Source organism: Mercenaria mercenaria, chromosome 3, assembly GCF_021730395.1.
Source record: "Mercenaria mercenaria strain notata chromosome 3, MADL_Memer_1, whole genome shotgun sequence".
NCBI lineage: Eukaryota > Metazoa > Mollusca > Bivalvia > Venerida > Veneridae > Mercenaria > Mercenaria mercenaria.
The window spans coordinates 69296990-69318366 of NC_069363.1; the positions used below are offsets into that span (position 1 = coordinate 69296990).

The following is a 21377-nucleotide window of genomic DNA, read 5'->3' on the forward strand; positions in this document are numbered from 1 at the left end:
AAACTTGGGACCCCCAGGACAGGGCCTCTTTTCACCCCAGGGGTACAATTTGAACAATTTTGGTTGAGGACCATAAGACAATGCTACAAACCAAATATAAAAGGTCTAAGTGTTGTGGTTTCAGAGAAGAAGATTTTTAAACTTTTTCTCCTATATAAGTCTATGTAAAACTTGAGAACCCCGGGCCAGGGCCATATTTGAACCTAGGGGGGTAATTTGAACAATTTTGGTAGAGGACCACAAGATGATGCTACAAACCAAATATTAAAGTCATTGGCCGTGTGGTTTTGTACAAGAAGATTTTCAAAGTTTTCCCTATATAAGTCTATATAAACCATGTGACCCCCGGGGCGGGGCCATATTTGACCCTAGGGGGGTACTTTGAACAATTTTGGTAGAGGACCACTAGATGATGCAACATACCAAATATTAAAGCCCTAGGCCCTGTGGTTTTGTACAAGAAGATTTTCAAAGTTTTCCCTATATAAGTCTATATAAACCATGTGACCCCCGGGGCGGGGCCAAATTTGCCCATAGGGGGATAATTTGAACAATTTGGTAGAGGACCACTAGATGATGCTACACACCAGATATCAAAGCCCTAGGCCCTGTGCTTTTGTACAAGAAGATTTTCAAAGTTTTCCCTATATAAGTCTATATAAACCATGTGACCCCCAGGGCGGGGCAATATTTGACCCTAGGGGCATAATTTGAACATTTTTGGTAGAGGACCACTAGATGATGCTACACACCAGATATCAAAGCCCTAGGCCCTGTGGTTTTGGACAAGAAGATTTTTAAAGTTTTTCCTTTCGGTTGCCATGGCAACCAGAGTTCTGCATTGAATTCAATTCTTTGAACAATTCTGAAAGGGGGCCACCCAAGGATCATTCCTGTGAAGTTTGGTGTAATTCTGCCTAGTGGTTTTCAAGAAGATTTTTTTAGAAATGTTGGACATTGAGCGGTCACAAAAGCTCACCATAAGCCTTTGGCTCAGGTGAGCTAAAAATAAATAAATCCAGAAATTTGAGTACTGAACAAATTAATCATCAATCTACTAGGCTAGTCCATCCACTGCTGAGGTGTAATAGGAAAATAATGAACAAGATGACGGACACCATACCATCCAACTATACTAATAGCGCATCCTGAACAAAGTTCAGTTGAGCTAAACGGGGTATAATTTTGAAAAAATAAAAACTAGAGTTATGTAACTTGTCCTGGGAGGTCATCTCATGATGCTAAAGACATATATTTGTGTAAACCCTTTGAAAGCATTTGGCCTAGTACTTGTTGATAAACCTGCTTACATGCAAAACTTTCGTGACACTGATGCCAAAGAAAGGGGGATTACAAAAATTCTACTATTTGAAAGATTTCAAAGAGTCAAGCTAACAGTGTTCAGACACTTAACATGGTGAAATATGAAATCTAAAATAACAACCAACATGTTCAGTGGGAAGTGATCATGAGCACTATTACAATATCTCAAGTTATTGATTGGCAATTAATTTTCAAAAGAAAAGGAAAATATAAATTAAGTATGTCTGCATCATTTGACAACATATTTTTCAAGCAAAGTTATTTCAAAATCATCCAATGGCATATACATGTATTAGACAAATTAGATATAAAGGAACGACTGTGAACACAAACCAGATTTCTAGGGGAACTCGTACATACCTGTTCCTATTGAATCCAGCAGTTCTTCAATATGTTTGAGAAGCTCCTCATCCTTACATTTAGTTTTGTTGTACACTTTCTTTGCTTTATTGAAATAAGAGCGTGCATTGTCTTGCCCTTCCTCACCCAGGTGATGATTAGCCAAGCCAATTAAATACCAGACATTAACGTTCTCATCATCTTCCTCTAGAAGGGTTTCAAGGACTTCTATCCCTAACTGTTAAAAAAAGGAATTTTACAGACATATAATTATGAGTAAATAAAATATTGTGACCATTTTATATTTGATTTTAAGCATACTTACGCACAACTGCTAAGTGTGGTTAAAATCAAATATAATATGTCACTTCCACCGTGTTCACAAGGTAAAAATTAACAAATTTTGGGTCTTTCAGGGGTCAATCAGGGGCCGTAACTCCGGAAACTATGATTGGATCTGACAGATTCATCATGGAATCCAAAATTTATTGTTGCTGAAGATATTTTGTATCAAATACTATATGGCTGCAAAAGCCATTACAGCAAATTTAGGCCCTTTAGCACACTGTCGCGCATTTTGCATCATTTGCAAACCCTTTAACATATGTAAGCCCCACTCGGTCAATATTTTAAGACACTGTAATGGTAGAAACCACATTTTTTACACATTTATGCAGCTTAAATATGTAGAATGCAAAACCTGTAACAGGGTTTATTAAAAGGATCAGTGCTGAAAAACAAACAAAAGGGTCATGATGACCCTGAATGGCTAACCTGAGTAATATGAGCCACGTTTCAAATGGCAAACTGATGCTAAAATATTAGAAAGTAGGTCAGTAGGTCACATTCATGGTCACTGAAAGTCAGTTTTAAGATTGGTGTGCAAAACTGTACATGTCATCCAAATTTCATGGCTGTATCTTAAAAAACAAGAGGGCCAAGATGGCCCTAGGTCGCTCACCTGAGAAACACACCATAATACACCATAACAGTGTAAACATAGACCTAGTGATTGCATGGAAAAAAATACTCTGACTAAGTATCAGTAAAATTGGAGCAAACACAAGTATTTTTTTTTTATTTGACCTAGTGACCTAGTTTTTAACCCCAGACGACCCATATTCTAACTTGACCTAGATTTTATCAAGGCAATCATTCTGACCAAATTTCATGAAGATCAATTGAAAAATACAGCCTCTATCACATACACAAGGTTTTCCTTTGATTTGACCTAGTGACCTAGTTTTTGACCCCAGATGACCCATATTCAAACTTGACCTAGATTTCATCAAGGCAATCATTCTGACCAAATTTCATGAAGATCAATTGAAAAATACAGCCTCTATTGCATACACAAGGTTTTTCTTTGATTTGACCTAGTGACCTAGTTTTTGACCACAGATGACCAATAACCAGACTCAACCTAGATTTTATCAAGGCAATAATTCTGACCAAATTTCATAAAGATCAATTGAAAAATACAGCCTCTATCACATATACAAGGTTTTTCTTTGATTTGACCTAGTGACCTAATTTTTCACCCAAGATGACCCATATTCAAACTTCACCAAGATTTTATCAAGGCAACCATTCTGACTGAATTTCATGAAGATCAACTGAAAAATACAGCCTCTATCGCATACACAAGGTTTTTCTTTGATTTGACCTAGTGACCTAGTTTTTGACCCCAGATGACCCATTTTCAAATTCGGCCTAGATTTCATCAAGGTTATCATTCTGACTAAATTTCATGAAGATTAATTGAAAAATACAGCCTCTATCGCATACACAAGGTTTTTCTTTGATTTGACCTAGTGACCTAGTTTTTGACCCCAGATGACCAATTTTCGAACTCGGCCTAGATTTCATCAAGGTAATCATTCTGACCAAAATTCATGAAAATTAATTGAAAAATACAGCCTCTATCGCATACACAAGGTTTTTCTTTGATTTGACCTAGTGACCTAGTTTTTGACCCCAGATGACCCATTTTCGAACTCGGCCTAGATTTCATCAAGGTAATCATTCTGCCCAAAATTCATGAAGATTAATTGAAAAATACAGCCTCTATCGCATACAAAAGGTTTTTCTTTGATTTGACCTAGTGACCTAGTTTTTGACCCCAGATGACCCATTTTTGAACTTGGCCTAGATTTCATCAAGGTAATCATTCTGACCAAATTTCATGAAGATCAGTTGAAAAATACAGCCTCTATCGCATACACAAGCTAAATGTTGATGGACAGACAGACGACAGACATACGCCGGACATCGAGTGATCAGAAAAACTCACCTGAGCATTGCTCAGGTGAGCCAATAACAAGAAAGAAGGTCAGTAGGTCAAAGTCACAGTCAAGTGACTCCTAATTGCTTGGGGTCATCAGGTAATGTCTAGGAAATATGATTTGAAGTATTTATTCCTATAAAACTCATTAACAAATGAACCCCAGGGCAGGGCCTCTTTTCACCCCAGGGGCATAATCTGAACAATCTTGTTAGAGATCCACTAGGCAATGCTACATATCAAATATCAAAGGTCTAAGCCTTTAACTTTCAGACAAAAAGATTTTTTAATTTTTTCCTATATAAGTCTATGTGTAACTTGAGACCCCCCAGAGCAGGGCCTCTTTTCACCCCAGGGGCATAAGTTTAACCATCTTGGTAGACGACCACAAGGCAATGCTTCATACAAAATATCAAAAGCCTAGGTCTTGCAGTTTCAGACAAGAAGATTTTCAAAGTTTTTTCCTATATAAGTCTATGTAAAACTTGGGACCCCCCGGGGCGGGGCCTCTTTTCACCCCAGGGGCACAATTTCTACAATCTTCATAGAGGACTATTAGATAATGTCACATGCCAAATATCAAGGCTCTACGCCTTGCAGTTTTGGACAAGAAGATTTTTAAAGATTTTCCTTTCGGTAGCCATGGCAACCAGAGTTCTGCACCTTTGAACAATTTTGAAAGGGGGCCTCCAAAGGATCATTCCTGTGAAGTTTGGTGTAATTCTGCCCAGTGGTTTTCAAGAAGAAGATTTTTTTAGAAAATATTGACGGACACATGACGGACATTGAGCGGTCACAAAGCTCACCATGAGCCTTTCGTTCAGAGGAGCTAAAAACAAAAACAGACTTGGGATTCATTTCAACGTTGTAAAATGACTATTTTCTGAAGATACATTAAATCTTGCGTCCTGTTTTAAACCTGCAAAACAAGGCACCTGTCTCATAACGCTGCATGCAATCGCTGTAAAGATTGGCCAGGTTTTGAGGCAATGGAATTTTTACCCGTTTCAATACACTACAGGTAATCGCTGTAAAGATTAGCCAGGTGTGCAAAAGAATTATCAAGAAAAGAGTAACTAGAATGTGTCTGTAGGACACAGGGTGTGCCCCCCACTGGTACATTTATCACCAATAAGGGGAAATCATTCAAATGTTTCTTAATGGGGTATAGCCTCAAAAACAAGAGCTGTCCGTAAGACAGCCAAGCTTGACTATTCGAAATATTGTCCCAGAAGCAGGAAAATATTACCCAAAAAGGTTAAATATCAAAAGAGTTTTAAGTTTAAAAGGGGGCATAATTTGACCAAAATGCATATCAGTTATGGGACTTGCTGCTATCAACTAGTTTTATAACCCCGAAGGCACATGTGAAGCTTCAATTCAATATCTGCATTAGTTTTGGAGATAGAAACTCGCATGTAAAACTTTAACCAGAATTTTCAAATTCCAAAAGGGGCATAATTTGCCCAAAATACATGCCAGAGTTATGGGACTTGACCCAGTGAGGTTGGTAGTTGATCTAGAAAAAGAAAAAATAAGTTTCAAATCTATGTGCCTTTTAATAATTGCTGTATGTACTTGCACGCAAAACTTTAACAAGGATTTTCTAAGTCCAAAAAGGGGAATAATTTGCTCAAAATACATGTAAGAGTTATGGGACTTGATCCAATGAGGTTAGTAATTGATCTAGAAAAAGAAAAAATAAGTTTCAAATCTATATGCCTTTTAGTAATAGCTATATGTACTTGCATGCATAACTTTAACCAGAATTTGCTAAGTCCAAAAGGGGGCATAATATGGCAAAAATGAAAGTCAGAGTTATGGGACTTGATGCTATCAACTAGTTTTATAACCCCGAAGACACATGTGAAGTTTCAAATCAATATCTCCATTAGTTTTGGAGAAAGTAACTTGCATGTAAAACTTTAACCAAAATTTTCTAAGTCTAAAAGGGGGCATAATTTGCTCAAAATACATGTCAGAGTTATGGGACTTGACCCAGTGAGGTTGGTTATTGATCTAGAAAAATAAAAAATAAATTTCAAATCTATATGCCTTTTAGAAATAGCTGTATGTACTTGCATGCAAAACTTTAACCAGAATTTGCTAAGTCCAAAAGGGGGCATAATTTGGCCAAAATGAAGGTCAGAGTTATGGGACTTGCTGCTATCAACTAGTTTTATAACCCCGAAGACACATGTGAAGTTTCAAATCAATATCTGCATTAGTTTTGGAGATAGTCACTTGAATGTTAAACTTTAACCAAAATTTTCTAAGTCAAAAAGGGGGCATAATTTGCTCAAAATACATGTCAGAGTTATGGGACTTGACCCAGAGAGGTTGGTAATTGACCTAGAAAAAGAAAAAATAAGTTTCAAAGCTATATGCCTTTAATTGATGGCTGTATGTACTTGCATGCAAAAACTTAACCAAGGTGTGACGCCGACGCCGACGCCAGGGTGAGTAGAATAGCTAGACTATTCTTCGAATAGTCGAGCTAAAAACTAGAAATGTGTCCATGGGACACAGATGCCCCCACTACATGACAAAGGACACAAATCTTTTCCTAGGTCAGGGGCCATAACTCCTACAATACTGAATGAATCTGGACACGAAACACCAGGTGCACAACCGCAAATGCTGACCAATATTCCTTTAAACTTTGGTGACTCTAGGTCAAATACTTTTGGAGCTACGCGCGACACAACATTAAAATGAACAATTTTTTACTAAGTCAGGGGCCATAACTACTACACGACTGAATGAATCCGGACGCAAAACCCCAGGTGCACAACTTCACATGCTGACCAACATTCCTGTAAAGTTTTGTGACTCTAGGTCAAATACTTTTGGAGCTAGGCGCGACACAACATTAAAATGACCAATTTTTACTAAGTCAGGGTCCATAACTCCTACATGACTGAATGAATCTGAATGCGAAACCCAAGGTGCACAACTACACATGCTGAACAATGTTCCTGTAAAGTTTTGTGACTCTACATCAAATACTTTTGGAGCTACGCGTGACACAACATTCTCGGAAGGACGGACGGACGGAGGACGGATGGAAGGGCGGACGGACAAGGGCAAATCTACATGCCCCCCACAAAAGTGGGGGCATAAAAATTATGAAATGGATTCATTATTCTATACCATATACTTTTTGAGCTACGAGCATCACAAACAAAAAATCCACTATTTTGGATATTTCAAGGACCATAACTCTGTAATAAATGATAAAATTCTCAAGAAGAATGCCAAGTGTGCAAGGTCACATTATGATAAAGACTCAAGCAAGATTTCATGAATTTACATTAAACACTTTTTTGAGTGAGGCACATAATTAGGTGAAAATGTTTTGACTATTTCAGGGGCCATAACTCTGAAAATAAGGGGCTGACCCAGATGAAAAATAGGAGGTGCGCAAGTTCATATCATGATAAAGATTCATGCAAGGTTTCATCAATTTTTATCAAATACTTTTTGAGCTAGGCGTGTCACAAGGTGAAAATGTGCATTTTTGACTATTTCTGGGGCCATAACTCTAGAAATAGGGGGCGGACAAAGAAGAAAAATAGGATGTGCGCAAGTTCATATCATGATTAAGACTCATGCAAGGTTTCATGAATCTATATCAAATACTTTTTGAGCTAGGCGTGTCACAAGGTGAAAATGTGCATTTTTGACTATTTCAGGGGCCGTAACTCTAAAAATAGGGGGTGGAACCAAATGAAAAACAGGAGGTGCGCAAGTTCATATCATGATAAAGACTCATGCAAGGTTCATCAATTTATATCAAATACTTTTTGAGCTAGGCGTGTCACAAGGTGAAAATGTGCATTTTTGACTTTTTCAGGGGTCATAACTCTAGAAATAGGGGGCGGACCCAGATGAAAAACAAGCAAATTCGATGAATTGGTATCCCCCGCCGAAAGGGTTTGTGGTGAGGAATGGCAAAAAAATATATCCGGCAAAAAGTTAAGGATGTTAATAAGAAGCAAATAATTCTTTTAGTCAAAATCAATTTAACAGAAAACAAATGTTTAATTAAAGAGTACATAATCAATGTACTATGATACTTTGATCCTGACTTTAGAAGAATTTATTTTGAATGGGACATGCTTACCGTAATAAGCTTAGCTTTTAAAATTAAATGCAGTTAATTGAAATGTGAGCTTGAAGTTTAACTGGAATAAAATATTGTCTTTGAGTGGTTTGGCACCAGGTGTTGCTGTTTAACATGTACATTTGTACATAAAAGAACAGATGTCCTTAAGAGAACACAATCAAGTTAGATATCTTGAACATGGCTGAGGGCAAGGTTTGTGCAGTCACAACTTAACATGTTGAAGGTTTGAACATTTTTTTAAAAACAAGAGGGCCATGAAGGCCCTGTATCGCTCACCTGACCTATTGACCTAAAGATCATCAAGATAGTTTCATTAAGATATGGTCATAAATGTGGCCTCTAAAGTGTTAACTAACTTTTCCTTTGATTTGACCTAGTGACCTAGTTTTTGACCCCATATGACCCTGATTCAAACTTGACCTAAAGATCATCAAGATTAACATTCTGACTAAGTTTCATGAAGATACAGTCATAAATGTGGCCTCTAGAGTGTTAACAGGCTTTTCCTTTGATTTGACCCGGTGACCTAGTTTTTGACCCCACATGACCCAGATTCGAACTTTACCTATAGATCATCAAGATTAACATTCTGACTAAGTTTCATAAAGATACAGTAATAAATGTGGCCTCTAAAGTGTTAACAAGCTTTTCCTTTGATTTGACCCGGTGACCTAGTTTTTGACCCCACCTGACCCAGATTTGAACATGACCTATAGATCATCAAGATTAACATTCTGACCAAGTTTCATTAAGATACGGTCATAAATGTGGCCTCTAGAGTGTTAACTACCTTTTCCTTTGATTTGACCTGGTGACCTAGTTTTTGACCCTACATGACCCAGATTCAAACTGGACTTTGAGATCATCATGAGTAACATTCTGACCATGTTTCATGAAGATATTGCAATAAATGTGGCCTCTACTGGGTTAACAAGCTTTTCCTTTGATTTGACCCGGTGACCTAGTTTTTGCACCACATGACCCAGATTCAAACTTGACCTAAAGATCATCAAGATTAACATTCTGACTAAGTTTCATGACGATACAGTCATAAATGTGGCCTCTTGAGTGTTAACAAGCTTTCCCTTTGATTTGACCCGGTGACCTAGTTCTTGATCCCACATGACCCAGAGTCGAACTTGACCTAAAGATCATCAAGATTAACATTCTGACTAAGTTTCATGACGATACAGTCATAAATGTGGCCTCTAGAGTGTTAACGAGCTTTTCCTTTGATTTGACCCGGTGACCTAATTTTTGATCCCACCCGATCCATATTTGAACATGACCTATAGATCATCAAGATTAACATTCTGACCAAGTTTCATTAAGATACGGTCATAAATGTGGCCTCTAGAGTGTTAACTACCTTTTCCTTTGATTTGACCTGGTGACCTAGTTTTTGACCCTACATGACCCAGATTCAAACTGGACTTTGAGATCATCATGAGTAACATTCTGACCATGTTTCATGAAGATATTGCAATAAATGTGGCCTCTACTGGGTTAACAAGCTTTTCCTTTGATTTGACCCGGTGACCTAGTTTTTGATCCCACATGACCAAGATTCGAACTTGACCTAAAGATTATCAAGATTAACATTCTGACTAAGTTTCATAAAGATACAGTCATAAATGTGGCCTCTAGAGTGTTAACAAGCTTTTCCTTTGATTTTACCCGGTGACCTAGTTTTTGACCCCACCTGACCCAGATTTGTTCATGACCTATAGATCATCAAGATTAACATTCTGACCAAGTTTCATTAAGATGTGGTCATAAATGTGGCCTCTAGAGTGTTAACTAGCTATTCATTTGATTTGACCTGGTGACCTAGTTTTTGACCCTACATGACCCAGATTCAAATTCAACTTTGAGATCATCATGAATAACATTCTGACCAAGTTTCATGAAGAAACAGTTATAAATGTGTACTCTACAGTATTAACAAGCTTTTCCTTTAATTTGACCTAGTGACCTAGTTTTTGACCCCAGATGACCCAATATCGAACTCATCCAAGATTTTATTAGGGGAACATTCTGACCAAGTTTCTTTAAGATTGGGCCAAAATTGTGACCTCTAGAGTGTTAACAAGTTTTTCCTTTGATTTGACCTGGTGACCTAGTTTTTAACCCCAGATGACCCAATATCAAACTTGTCCAAGATTTTATTGAGGGTAACATTCTGACCAAGTTTCATTAAGATTTGGCCAAAACTGTGACCTCTAGAGTGTTAACAAGCTTTTCCTTTGATTTGACCTGGTGACCTAGTTTTTTATCCTAGATGACCCAATATCGAACTCGTCCAAGATTTTTATGAGGGTAACATTCTGACCAAGTTTCATTAAGATTAGGCCAAAATTGTGACCTCTAGAGTGTTAACAGTCAAATTGTTGACGACGGACGGACAACGACGGACACAGGGCGATCACAAAAGCTCACCTTGAGCACTTTGTGCTCAGGTGAGCTAAAAAGAAAACGAATGGAAATATATATATCTATATATAGATATATGTATATATTTATTTTTTTAGGGGGTGGGGTGGGGCTGCGGAGGAATGGGTGAGGAAACAAAATTTCACATATTGATTATAAATATTGATGGAAAATTAAAAATGAAAAAAAAAACAAAAACAAAAATGGGTGAAGTGGGGTGAGGGCAGAGGATGCATGATCAGTGGTGGGCATGACTGGGTAGAGGAGCGAGGTAGGGGAATGGTACAACTTGCATGTTGATAAATATTCATGGAACATTTGAAAAAAATCTAAAATAAGGAATGAAAAAAACAAAACTTTTTTTTTTTGGGGGGGTGGGGGGGGGGGGGAGGGGGAGAGGGATTGGGAGGGGAAGGGGGTGTGACCAAGGCAAGTGGGTGACCAGGTGTGGGAGCACAACTTCACATGTTTATAATAAATGTTCATGAATGAAAGAAATTTAATGAAATTCTGCCAAATGGTAAGTTTGTTATGTACAAATATGTGGATTTTTAGACAATTAAAGGGCAATAACTCTGAAGTTACAAAAGAAATCCGTATGAAATGGTATGTGCACAACCACATTATAGTGCTCTAAATTCTGTTCAAGTTTCAAAGTTCAAGGTCAAATATATCAAGTTATGATGCAGAAATTGCCATATCTATAGATCTATGAACAGTACCCTATATAGTTAACTTCTAAGGGCCATAACTCTGGTGTTATTTGGGCAATCTGACTTAAACTTGATAGGCCCCATAATCTCATACTGGTGAACATGTATATGGAGTTTGTTTGAAAAAGTCTAAAATATGGAATGAATTTTTTTATTATTTTTTTTTTTTGGGGGGGGGGAGGGGGGAGGGAGGGTGAGTGGTGTGATCAAGGTAAGGGGGTGACCAGGTGTGGGTACACAACTTCACATGTTTACAATAAATGTTCATGGAAAAGAATGAAAGAAATTTAACTAGAGCTATCACTAAAGGTGATGAATGTACCCCCCGCATGCACTGACACAGTACATTGCAATTTGACGTACACAAGATTGCATAATTATGTGGACTGTATGTATATAGACTGTATATATACAGTATAGTAACAAAAAACAAAGTCCCATAAGTATGCAGAATATTTATCTAAAAGAACGTAACATGCACCATGCACAACTAGGGCTGGTACTGATCACTTGTGTGAAGTTTCATTAAATTGTGTGCAAGGGTTCGGAAGATCAGGCGCGCACAAGACTGCATATGCAGACTGTATGTACATGTTAACAAAAAACAAAGTCCCATAACTCTGAAAGTTTTTTTTCTGAAAGAACCTAACATGCCCCATGCACAACTACTGTTGTTACTGATCACTTGTGTGAAGTTACATTAAATTGTGTCAAGGGGATGAGGAGAGATGGTGCGCACAAGATTGTGTCTATGTATATAGTTTAGTAACAAAAAACAAAGTCCGTAAATCTGCAAAAAAAATTTCTGAAAGAACCTAACATGCCACATGCACAACTACTGTTGTTACTCATCACTTGTATTAAGTTTCATTATAATGTGTCAAGTGGATGAGGAGAGATGGTGCGCACAAGATTGTGTCTATGTATATAGTATAGTAACAAAAAACAAAGTCGCATAACTCTGCAATTTTTTTTCCTGAAAGAACCTAACATGCCCCATGCACAACTACTGTTGTTACTGATCACTTGTGTGAAGTTTCATTAAACTGTGTCAAGTGGATGAGGAGAGATGGTGCGCACAAGACTGTGTCTATGTATATAGTATAGTAACAAAAAACAAAGTCCCATAACTCTGAAAGTTTTTTTTCTGAAAGAACCTAACATGCCCTATGCACAACTACTGTTGTTACTGATCACTTGTGTGAAGTTTCATTAAATTGTGTCAAGGGGATGAGCAGAAATGGTGCGCACAAGACTGTGTCTACGGACAGACAGATGGACAGACGGATGGACGGACAGACAGACATACAGACAACCTGAAACCAGTATACCACCCTTACAACTTTGTTGTCGGGGGGTACAATGAAATTCTACCAAATGGTAAGTTTGTTATGTACAAATATGTGGATTTTATACAATTAAAGGGCAATAACTCTTACTTTACATACAAATCCGAACGAAATTGTGTGTACACAACCACATTATGGTGATCTAAATTCTGTTTAAGTTTCATAGTTCTAGGTCAAATATATTAAAAGTTATGATGCAGAAATTGCCATATTTATAGTACCCTATATAGTTAACACTAGAAACTTCTAAGGGCCATAACTCTGGTATTAATAGGGCAATCTGACTGAAACTTGACGGGCCGCAAGAACTCATAGTGTTGAACATGTACATGAAGTTTTATATAAATATTCCCAACCATTTCCTAGATATGGCTCCAGACGGACGGACGGACAATGCCAAAACTATATCCCTCCGACTTTCAACGGGGGATAATAAGAGGTGTGCAAGTTCATATCATGATTAAGACTCATGCAAGGTTTCATGAATCTATATCAAGTACTGTTTGAGCTAGGCATGTCACAAGGTGAAAATGTGCATTTTTGACTATTTCAGGGGCCATAACTCTAAAATTAGGGGGCGGAGCCAGATGAAAAGGTGCGCAAGTTCATATCATGATAAAGACTCGCGCAAGGTTTCATTAATTTATAACAAATACTTTTTGAGCTAGGCGTGTCATGAACTTCGGACGGACGCACGGACGGACAAGAGCAAATCTATATGCCCCCACCACTCATGGGGGGCACAACAATCATTTTTACCAGTGCATGAAAAATCTTTGTATCAAAAAGAACTATTTAAAATGCACATGCTTAGTTTTTGTTAGTTTCAGCAGCAAAAATTTACATACAAGTCATAATAAATTCTGAGAATAGTACACTATAGTCTGGTGCACATGTACACACCAGCCTAAAAACTATGTCCTGTAGACTGTTCATCTGATATGGATTTCAATGTAACATGCTATGATAAAGACATACCTCATATTCCTCTACCTCTAACAAAATTTTTCCTGCCACAAGTCGAGATTCGAAACTCTGCAAAAACAGAACAATCATTCAAGGATTGTCATCTCTATAGACCATTTTATGAAAATATATACAAACTAGAGCTTGTTCTTTCATGAAAAGCATATTTCATTGTTTCTACATTAACTCAATAAGCATACAAAATTTTACATTGCAAAAAAAAGGGTCAATATAAGGAGTATACGGTCCCATACATTTAAAAAATATGGGAGTATTCAAGATGTATATTACAAATATACAGACCTAATATATTCAGAATATCTAGTATACGGGAAGTCTATATATTTGTCATGCATATACGGAATCCTGTATATGCCAAATATACATATATGTGTATTTCCCGTATATATGAAATAAACGAGTTTTCAAAAATTTTCCATAGAAATGGTGTTTATTCGTGTCTTCCTTTAACATAAATTTTATTTTCATGTAGACTTTTTTTCCCATATACTGGTATTTTAGAATATACGGAACAAGAATACAAGCCTCTATACTCCAGAAATACGTAGTATACAGATCCCGTTTTTTTATCATATAGAAACTGCGATTGCATCTAATATACGGGGCATATACGGACCTGTATTTTCTAATATACAGGCTTCGGATTTTTTCCGTATACGCATGATATACTTAGTACACGGATCTTGTACTTTTGTCATATACGGAACTGTATTTTTTTATATACGGTCTACGAACTTGTCCCCTATATGCATGGTGTACACGTAATATACGGATCCCATACTTGTGTCATATACAGAATGTATTTGCATCTGATATATGGGGATATACGGACCTGTATTTTTTTTATATACAGACCAGGTTTTTTCCCGTATATGCAAAATATACGTAGTATACAGATCCCGTATTTTTGTCACACACAGACTGAATTTGTTTTTCATATACAGGGAATACAAGGACCAGTATTTTTAAAATACATGTTTACCAGATTTTTCCCATATATGCACTAAGTGTAGTATACGGATCCCATATCTTTTCTTTTATGTGAAATGATTTCATATATGGGGCACACACTGAAATATGACACAGAATGAAGGTTAAACATACCTACAGCAGAATACGGTATGTTAGAAACAAGAGGGTCATGATGACCCTGGATCGCTCACCTGAGTAATATGAGCTACATGTTTCAAATGTCGAACTGATGCTAAAATATTAAGAAAGTCAGTAGGTCACATTCAAGGTCAATGAAATTCAGTTTTACGATCAGTGTGCAAAACTGTGTATGTCATCCAAATTTAAAGGCTGTATCTTAAAAAATAAGAAAGTAGGTCAACAGGTCAAGGTCACAGTCAAGTGACATCATATTACTTGGGGTCATCAGGTAATTATAAACAAACAGTCTTGGAAATAGGATCAGATCATTTTTTAAGTATTTTTTCCTATATAACTCATATAATAACTAAGTGACCCCGGGGTGGGGCCTCTTTTCATCCCAGGGGCATAATTTGAACAATTTTGGTAGAGCACTACTAGACAATGCATCATACCAAATATCAAAAGCCTATCGTCGTGTGGTTTTAGACAAGAAGATTTTTAAATTTTTTTTTCCTATATAAGTCTATATAATACTTGGGACCCCACGGGGCAGGGCCTCTTTTCACCCCAGGGGTACATTTTGAACAGTTTTGGTTGAGGACTATAAGACAATACTATAAACCAAATATCAAAGGCCTAAGTCTTGTGATTTCAGATAAAAAGATTTTTAAACTTTTTTCAATATAAGTCTATGTAAAACTTGGGACTCCCGGGGCGGGGCCATATTTGACCCTAGGGGGATAATTGGAACAATCTTGGTAGAGGACCACTAGATGATGCTACATACCAAATATCAAAGCCCTATGCCGTGTGGTTTTGTACAAGAAGATTTTCAAAGTTTTCCCTATATAAGTCTATATTAACCATGTGACCCCCGGGACGGGGCCATATTTGACCCCAGAGGGATAATTTGAACAATTTTGGTAAAGGACCACTAGATGATGCTACACACCAGATATCAAAGCACTAAGCCCTGTGGTTTTGGACAAGAAGGTTTTTTTAAGTTTTTCCTTTCAGTTGCCATGGCAACCAGAGTTCTGCATGGAATTCAATTCTTTGAATAATTTTGAAAGGGGGCCACCCAACGATCATTCCTGTGAAGTTTGGTGTAATTCTGCCCAGTGGTTTTCAAGAAGATTTTTTTAGAAAATGTTGAAGGACACACGACGGACGACACACAACGCACGACGGAGATTGAGCGGTCACAAAAGCTCACCATGAGCCTTCGGCTCAGGTGAGCTAAAAAGCAAAAGGGTCATTGACCCTAAAGCGCTCACCTGTGTACAAGGCTTCAAGTGTGTTTGTATAAGTACAGGGTTAGGTTTCTTCTATGTTAGCCTATATTATATAGATGCCACACACACTTTTGAACCTAGGGCAATAATTTGAATAAATATGGTAGACACTACAAATCTGATATCACAGGCTAAATATCAAGGCTCTAGCTATTATTGATTCTGAGAAGAAAAATGACTATGCCCCCTGGCAGCCATGTTTTTTTATGGATCAGAAAATTTGAACAATCTTGGTAGATGGTCACTCAAGAACCATTTGTGTAAAATTATTTTAAAATCGAGCTAGCAGTTTCAAAAAAGAAGATTTTTAAAGTTCCATTATATACATATAGGGAAAAGTGACCACGCCCTCTGGCGGCCATGTTTTTTGACGAATCAAAATAATTTGAACAATCTTGGTAGAGGGTCACACAAGGACCATTTGTGTAAAATTATTCTAAAATCGGGCTAGCAGTTTCACACATTAAGAAGATTTTTAAAGTTTCCATTATATACATATAGGGAAAAGTGACCACGCCCTAAAGTAATCTGAACAATCATGGCAGAGGGTCACACAAGGACCATTTGTGTAAAATTATACTAAAATCCGGCCAGTAGTTTCAGACAAGAAGATTTTTAAAGTTTCCACTATAAACATATAGGGAAAAGTGACCATGCCCTCAATATAATTTGAACAATCTTGGTAGAGGGTGAGATAAGAACCATTTGTGTGAAATTATTTCAAAATCGGACTTTCAGTTTAGGAGGAGATGTCGTTTGAAGATTTTTCTATTTTTAGCTCTAGCGGCCATGTTTTTTGACGAATCAATATAATTTGAACAATTTTGGTAGAGGGTGACATAAGAACTATTTGTGTGAAATTATTTCAAAATCGGACCATCGGTTTAGGAGGAGATGTCGTTTGAAGATTTTTCTATTTTTAGCTCTGGCGGCCAATGTGTGCAACCAAGCGGAACCATTTGAACAACTTTGGTAGAGGACCATCCAAGGAACATCCATGCCAAGTTTCATCAAAATCCACTCAGTGGTTATGGAGATGTCTTTTAAACACAATTGTTGACGACAGACGGACGCACGACGGACGCAGCGTGATCACAATAGCTCACCCTAAGCATTGCTCAGGTGAGCTAAAATTGTAAGTAATCAATAACATCATGCATTTCTTGCTGTTCGTTTCTAATTGAAAAACTATCAATTCGCAATATCTAATTCTGCGCCATTAACGCAATAAATCAGTTTAGTATCACTTCTTTTATTACTGTTTGTACAAGTTTTTATTATTCCCATGAATGTTGATTACCGCTATAGGCTTTTCGATTTGCCGTCTGCTAAGAGGAGCAGAACACCCTTTCTAATGTCCGAAGATGTATTCAAATTGAGCGCTTTGAAAAGACACATGTTGCATTCTGTGTTGGAATTCGATACGTAAGCAGGTTACAAATGATGCAACCCATGAAAATAATCCGTTTCCTAGTGATGGGCCGACAATCGGCGACAATCGAATAATCGTCGGCGTTGCATTCATGAGCGCGATCGCCGACTTCATTTTTCCCTGACCGATTAATTACTTGGCACCCCAAACGGATAATTTAGTTGTTTCTGACCTTTTTCTTTCTGGTACTTACTTTCTTTGAGGCAAATACGCCAAAGGAAACTACTCTATGTAAAAATGGCTTCCTCCAAAGTCTCGAAAGAAATTGAGTTCATCTGTGATCACCCAGATTTTGGAAGATATATGGCTTTTACAAAATTAAGCTGGGAAAAGCATCAATCTAAACTGTTGACATTAGTATGGCAGTATGCATAGCATGCTGTTAGACTTACTCAAGCATATTAGCAAAGGTATTTTTGATTTTGTGGAATTGAAATCATTCCAGTCGTTATTAAGAATTAATAAGTCATTTATACCTTTTTTTTGCTCCATATGATTTAAATTTAATAACACAGTATATCACTGGATAAGAGTCTCTGGTGAAATTGAGACCAGTACCTGATTTGAAGTTTACTATCTCCACAAATATTTTACTTTTATGCTTTTAACTTACTTATGTTTATGAAGGGATACAATAAAAAAAGTATATTTAATGTATGTGTGGTTCATTTCTTAAGTAATGACATAAAACATACACTGTGAGGTGAACTTATAGATATGCAACTAGAGTAACCGATTATATCCGATTAATCGAATCGGTTGGCTTGTCCGATTATGCCGATTAATCGGTTGGCAAATCAAACCGATTTGCCCATCACTACCGTTTCCTGATCTCAATAAGTGTAAGCTTTTATCTGTTGAGGTACGAATGTCACTGAGAACAAATGGCTCATCCGGGCTGTCCGTCAGCATCTGTTGACCAAACACATAAGCATATTCTCTATCGTGAAAATAAATTGTCGTCCCGGATTTGTGATTCTAGTTGGAGTTAATTGAACAAGAGGGCCCTGAAGGCCCTGTACCGCTCACCTGACCTAAGGACCTAAAGATCAGATCATCAAGATTAACATTCTGACCAGGTTTGGACATTAAGATATGGTCATAAATGTGGCCTCTAAAGTGTTAAGTGTTAACTAGCTTTTCCTTTGATTTGAACTAGTAACCTAGTTTTTGACCCCACATGACCCAGATTCGAACTTGACCAAAATATCATAAAGATTAACATTCTGACCAAGTTTCATGAAGATACAATCATAAACGTGGCCTCTTAGATTGTTAACAAGCTTTAATTTTGATATGACCTGGTGACCTAGTTTTTGACCCTACCAGACTAAGATTAAAACTTGACCTAAAGATTAACATTCTGACCAAGTTTCATTAAGATATGGTCATAAATGTGGCCTCTAGAGTGTTAACTAGCTTTTCCTTTGATTTGACCCAGTGACATAGTTTTTGACCCCACATGACTCAGATTCGAAACTGACATAAAGATCATCAAGGTTAACTTTCTGACCAAGATTCATAAAGATACAGTCATAACTGTAGCCTCTAGATTTTTAACAAGTTTTTCCTTAGATTTTTTGACCTAGTGACCTAGATTTTGAACCAACTTGCCCCAGATTTCATCTTACCTTAAAGATCATCAAGATTAACATTCTGACCAAGTTTCAAAGGGATATTCTCATAAATGTGGCCTCTAGAGTGTTAACATGCTTTTCCTCTGATTTGACCTGGTGGCCTAGTTCTTTACCCCATCTGACCCAGATATGAACTTCACCTATAGATTAGGGGTGTTACGATACGCTAGTCTCACAATACATACATACATGCCATATTTTCAGATGGTCAATAAGGGAGATTTGCCTCAGCAGGGCTTTTTTTAAGGGAGATTTGGGTAAAAATAAGAGAGACTTTTATTCGCTCATTTTTTACGCGCTATATAGCCGTTTTCATGAAAAAATCATCAAGTTTTTTTACATTGAATTGATGAGTGGAGCCAACAGTTGTGTACAGAATGCATGATTATTACTTATAGCACTGAACTTAATCCAAGGAAATTCAGAATTCCATGAAAGATTGAACCAGGAACTTTGTTTTTGCTTTATGTGTTGATGCTTCTGCATCTGGAGAGAGTGATCTTTTTGACATGTTTAAGCATACAATACTCAAAAGATTGCAGAGATATCATGTCAAAACAGTCTTTTAAGGGCAGTCATTTCTTTTCATGAATGAAGTTGTTAAAACAAAAATGAAAGTCGTTCTTTTGCTGGATTGTCCATATTTAGATTAAAACTACATGTATTTAACCTGGGAATTCTTCTCCCGTTAATTATTGCAACATGACAATATCACAAAGGAATGGCAGTCAATTATTCGGGCAGTATGAATTGCATTTTATTTCATAAAATTCACTTATCCGAATTCATGTTTGTCCGAAATTCTGTGTAGTCTGACATTAACTCGCCAATTTTGTTAAGTCGTTGTTGATTTTTTGCATGTTGTGCAAGTATTTAAATTGAGAAACATAAACTCGGTGTTAGCACTAACCTGTCTCATCCTCTGATGACTCGATAAATATAAAAAGAGTGTTTCCCGATAAATATTGAGCTCAGTGAAAACGAAAGTACACTTTGGCAGGTGGCGGTAAAATGACGTAATTTTAAGACTGGTTTACATATTGTTTTGCAAAACTACGGATCAGTGGCTTTGATGTTATTGAATCAGTCTAAAATCTCGCATGCACATGTTTACAATTGCCTACGGGTAAGATTAAATGGTTAATTGTTTGCAGATGGTGACAGTAGGTGGTAAGATAATTAATGCCTCTGGCGTGTATCTCTTGATAAACAAGCTAGGGATTATAGACAACTATGAAAATTATGTTTGAAGAGTATTTCCGGGCTACTCGATATTGAGTTTCAAGTATTTTCTGAAGGTCTACATGTGGTCCGAGATACGATTTTTCGACAGAGGACTTTTTTCTGAATTTATTTTTTTACGGGAGGTTTTTTTGTCCAAGCGGGAGACCGGGAGATATACTGAAAATACGGGAGAAATAGTCTCCCAGCGGAGATATGGCATGTATGTACATATCAGGATAAAGATGCAACGATATGGTACATATTGCGATACAAATTGAGTACCATAAGTAAGCATTCATGTCACAAAATGAAAACAAGAGGGCCATGAAGGCCCTGTATCGCTCACCTGACCTATTCACCTAAAGATCATAAAGATTAAAATTCTGACCAAGTTTCATTAAGATATGGTCATAAATGTGGCCTCTAAAGTGTAAACTAGCTTTTTCTTTGATTTGACCTGGTGACCTAGTTTTTGACCCTACTTGACCCAGATTCAAATCAGACCTTAAGATCATCACGATTAACATTCTGACCAAGTTTCATGAAGACACAATCATAAATGTGGCCTTTACAGTGTTAACAAGTTTTCCTTTGATATGACCTGGTGACCTAGTTTTTGATCCCAGATGACCCAATATCAAACTTGTCCAAGATTTTATTGAGGGTAACATTCTGACAAAGTTTCATGAAGATTGGGTCTAAATTGTGACCTCTAGAGTGTTAACAAGTTTTTCCTTTGATTTGACCTGGTGACCTAGTTTTTGACCCCAGATGACCCAATATCGAACTCATCCAAGATTTTATCGAGCGTAACATTCTGACCAAGTTTCAATAAGATTAAACCAAAATTGTGACCTCTAGAGTGTTAACAGTCAAATTGTTGACGACTGACACACGCCCGTCATAGCAAATTTCTTTACACTAGCACCTGTATTAGCAAATGGAATTTAATTCTGTGGTTGTGTTTAATTATTGTAATTCTTTTGTTTTTCTAAATCCACAAAAAAACTCCTTACCAGGTAGAGATACCTTAAAATACACATTTTTCAAACGGGTGTATAAAAAGGACTCTGCCAAATAAAAACAAGAGCACTGCAACGCAGAGCAATATACACAAAGCAAAGTCATATATGTCCT

General features: G+C 37.1%; 1 protein-coding gene across 2 annotated transcripts in view; it reads right to left on the bottom strand.

Moving 5' to 3' along the window:
* The window catches only part of LOC123524457 (uncharacterized), a 229434-nt gene that overhangs the window by 52115 nt on the left and 155942 nt on the right, over nucleotides 1–21377 (bottom strand). For both annotated transcript variants that reach the window (XM_053538851.1, XM_045302666.2), the window contains 2 exons: nucleotides 13549–13605; nucleotides 1684–1900 (listed from right to left, as the gene is read on the bottom strand). In XM_053538851.1, coding sequence (XP_053394826.1) covers nucleotides 1684–1900; nucleotides 13549–13605 — 274 coding nt within the window. The remainder of the gene's footprint in view (nucleotides 1–1683; nucleotides 1901–13548; nucleotides 13606–21377) is intronic.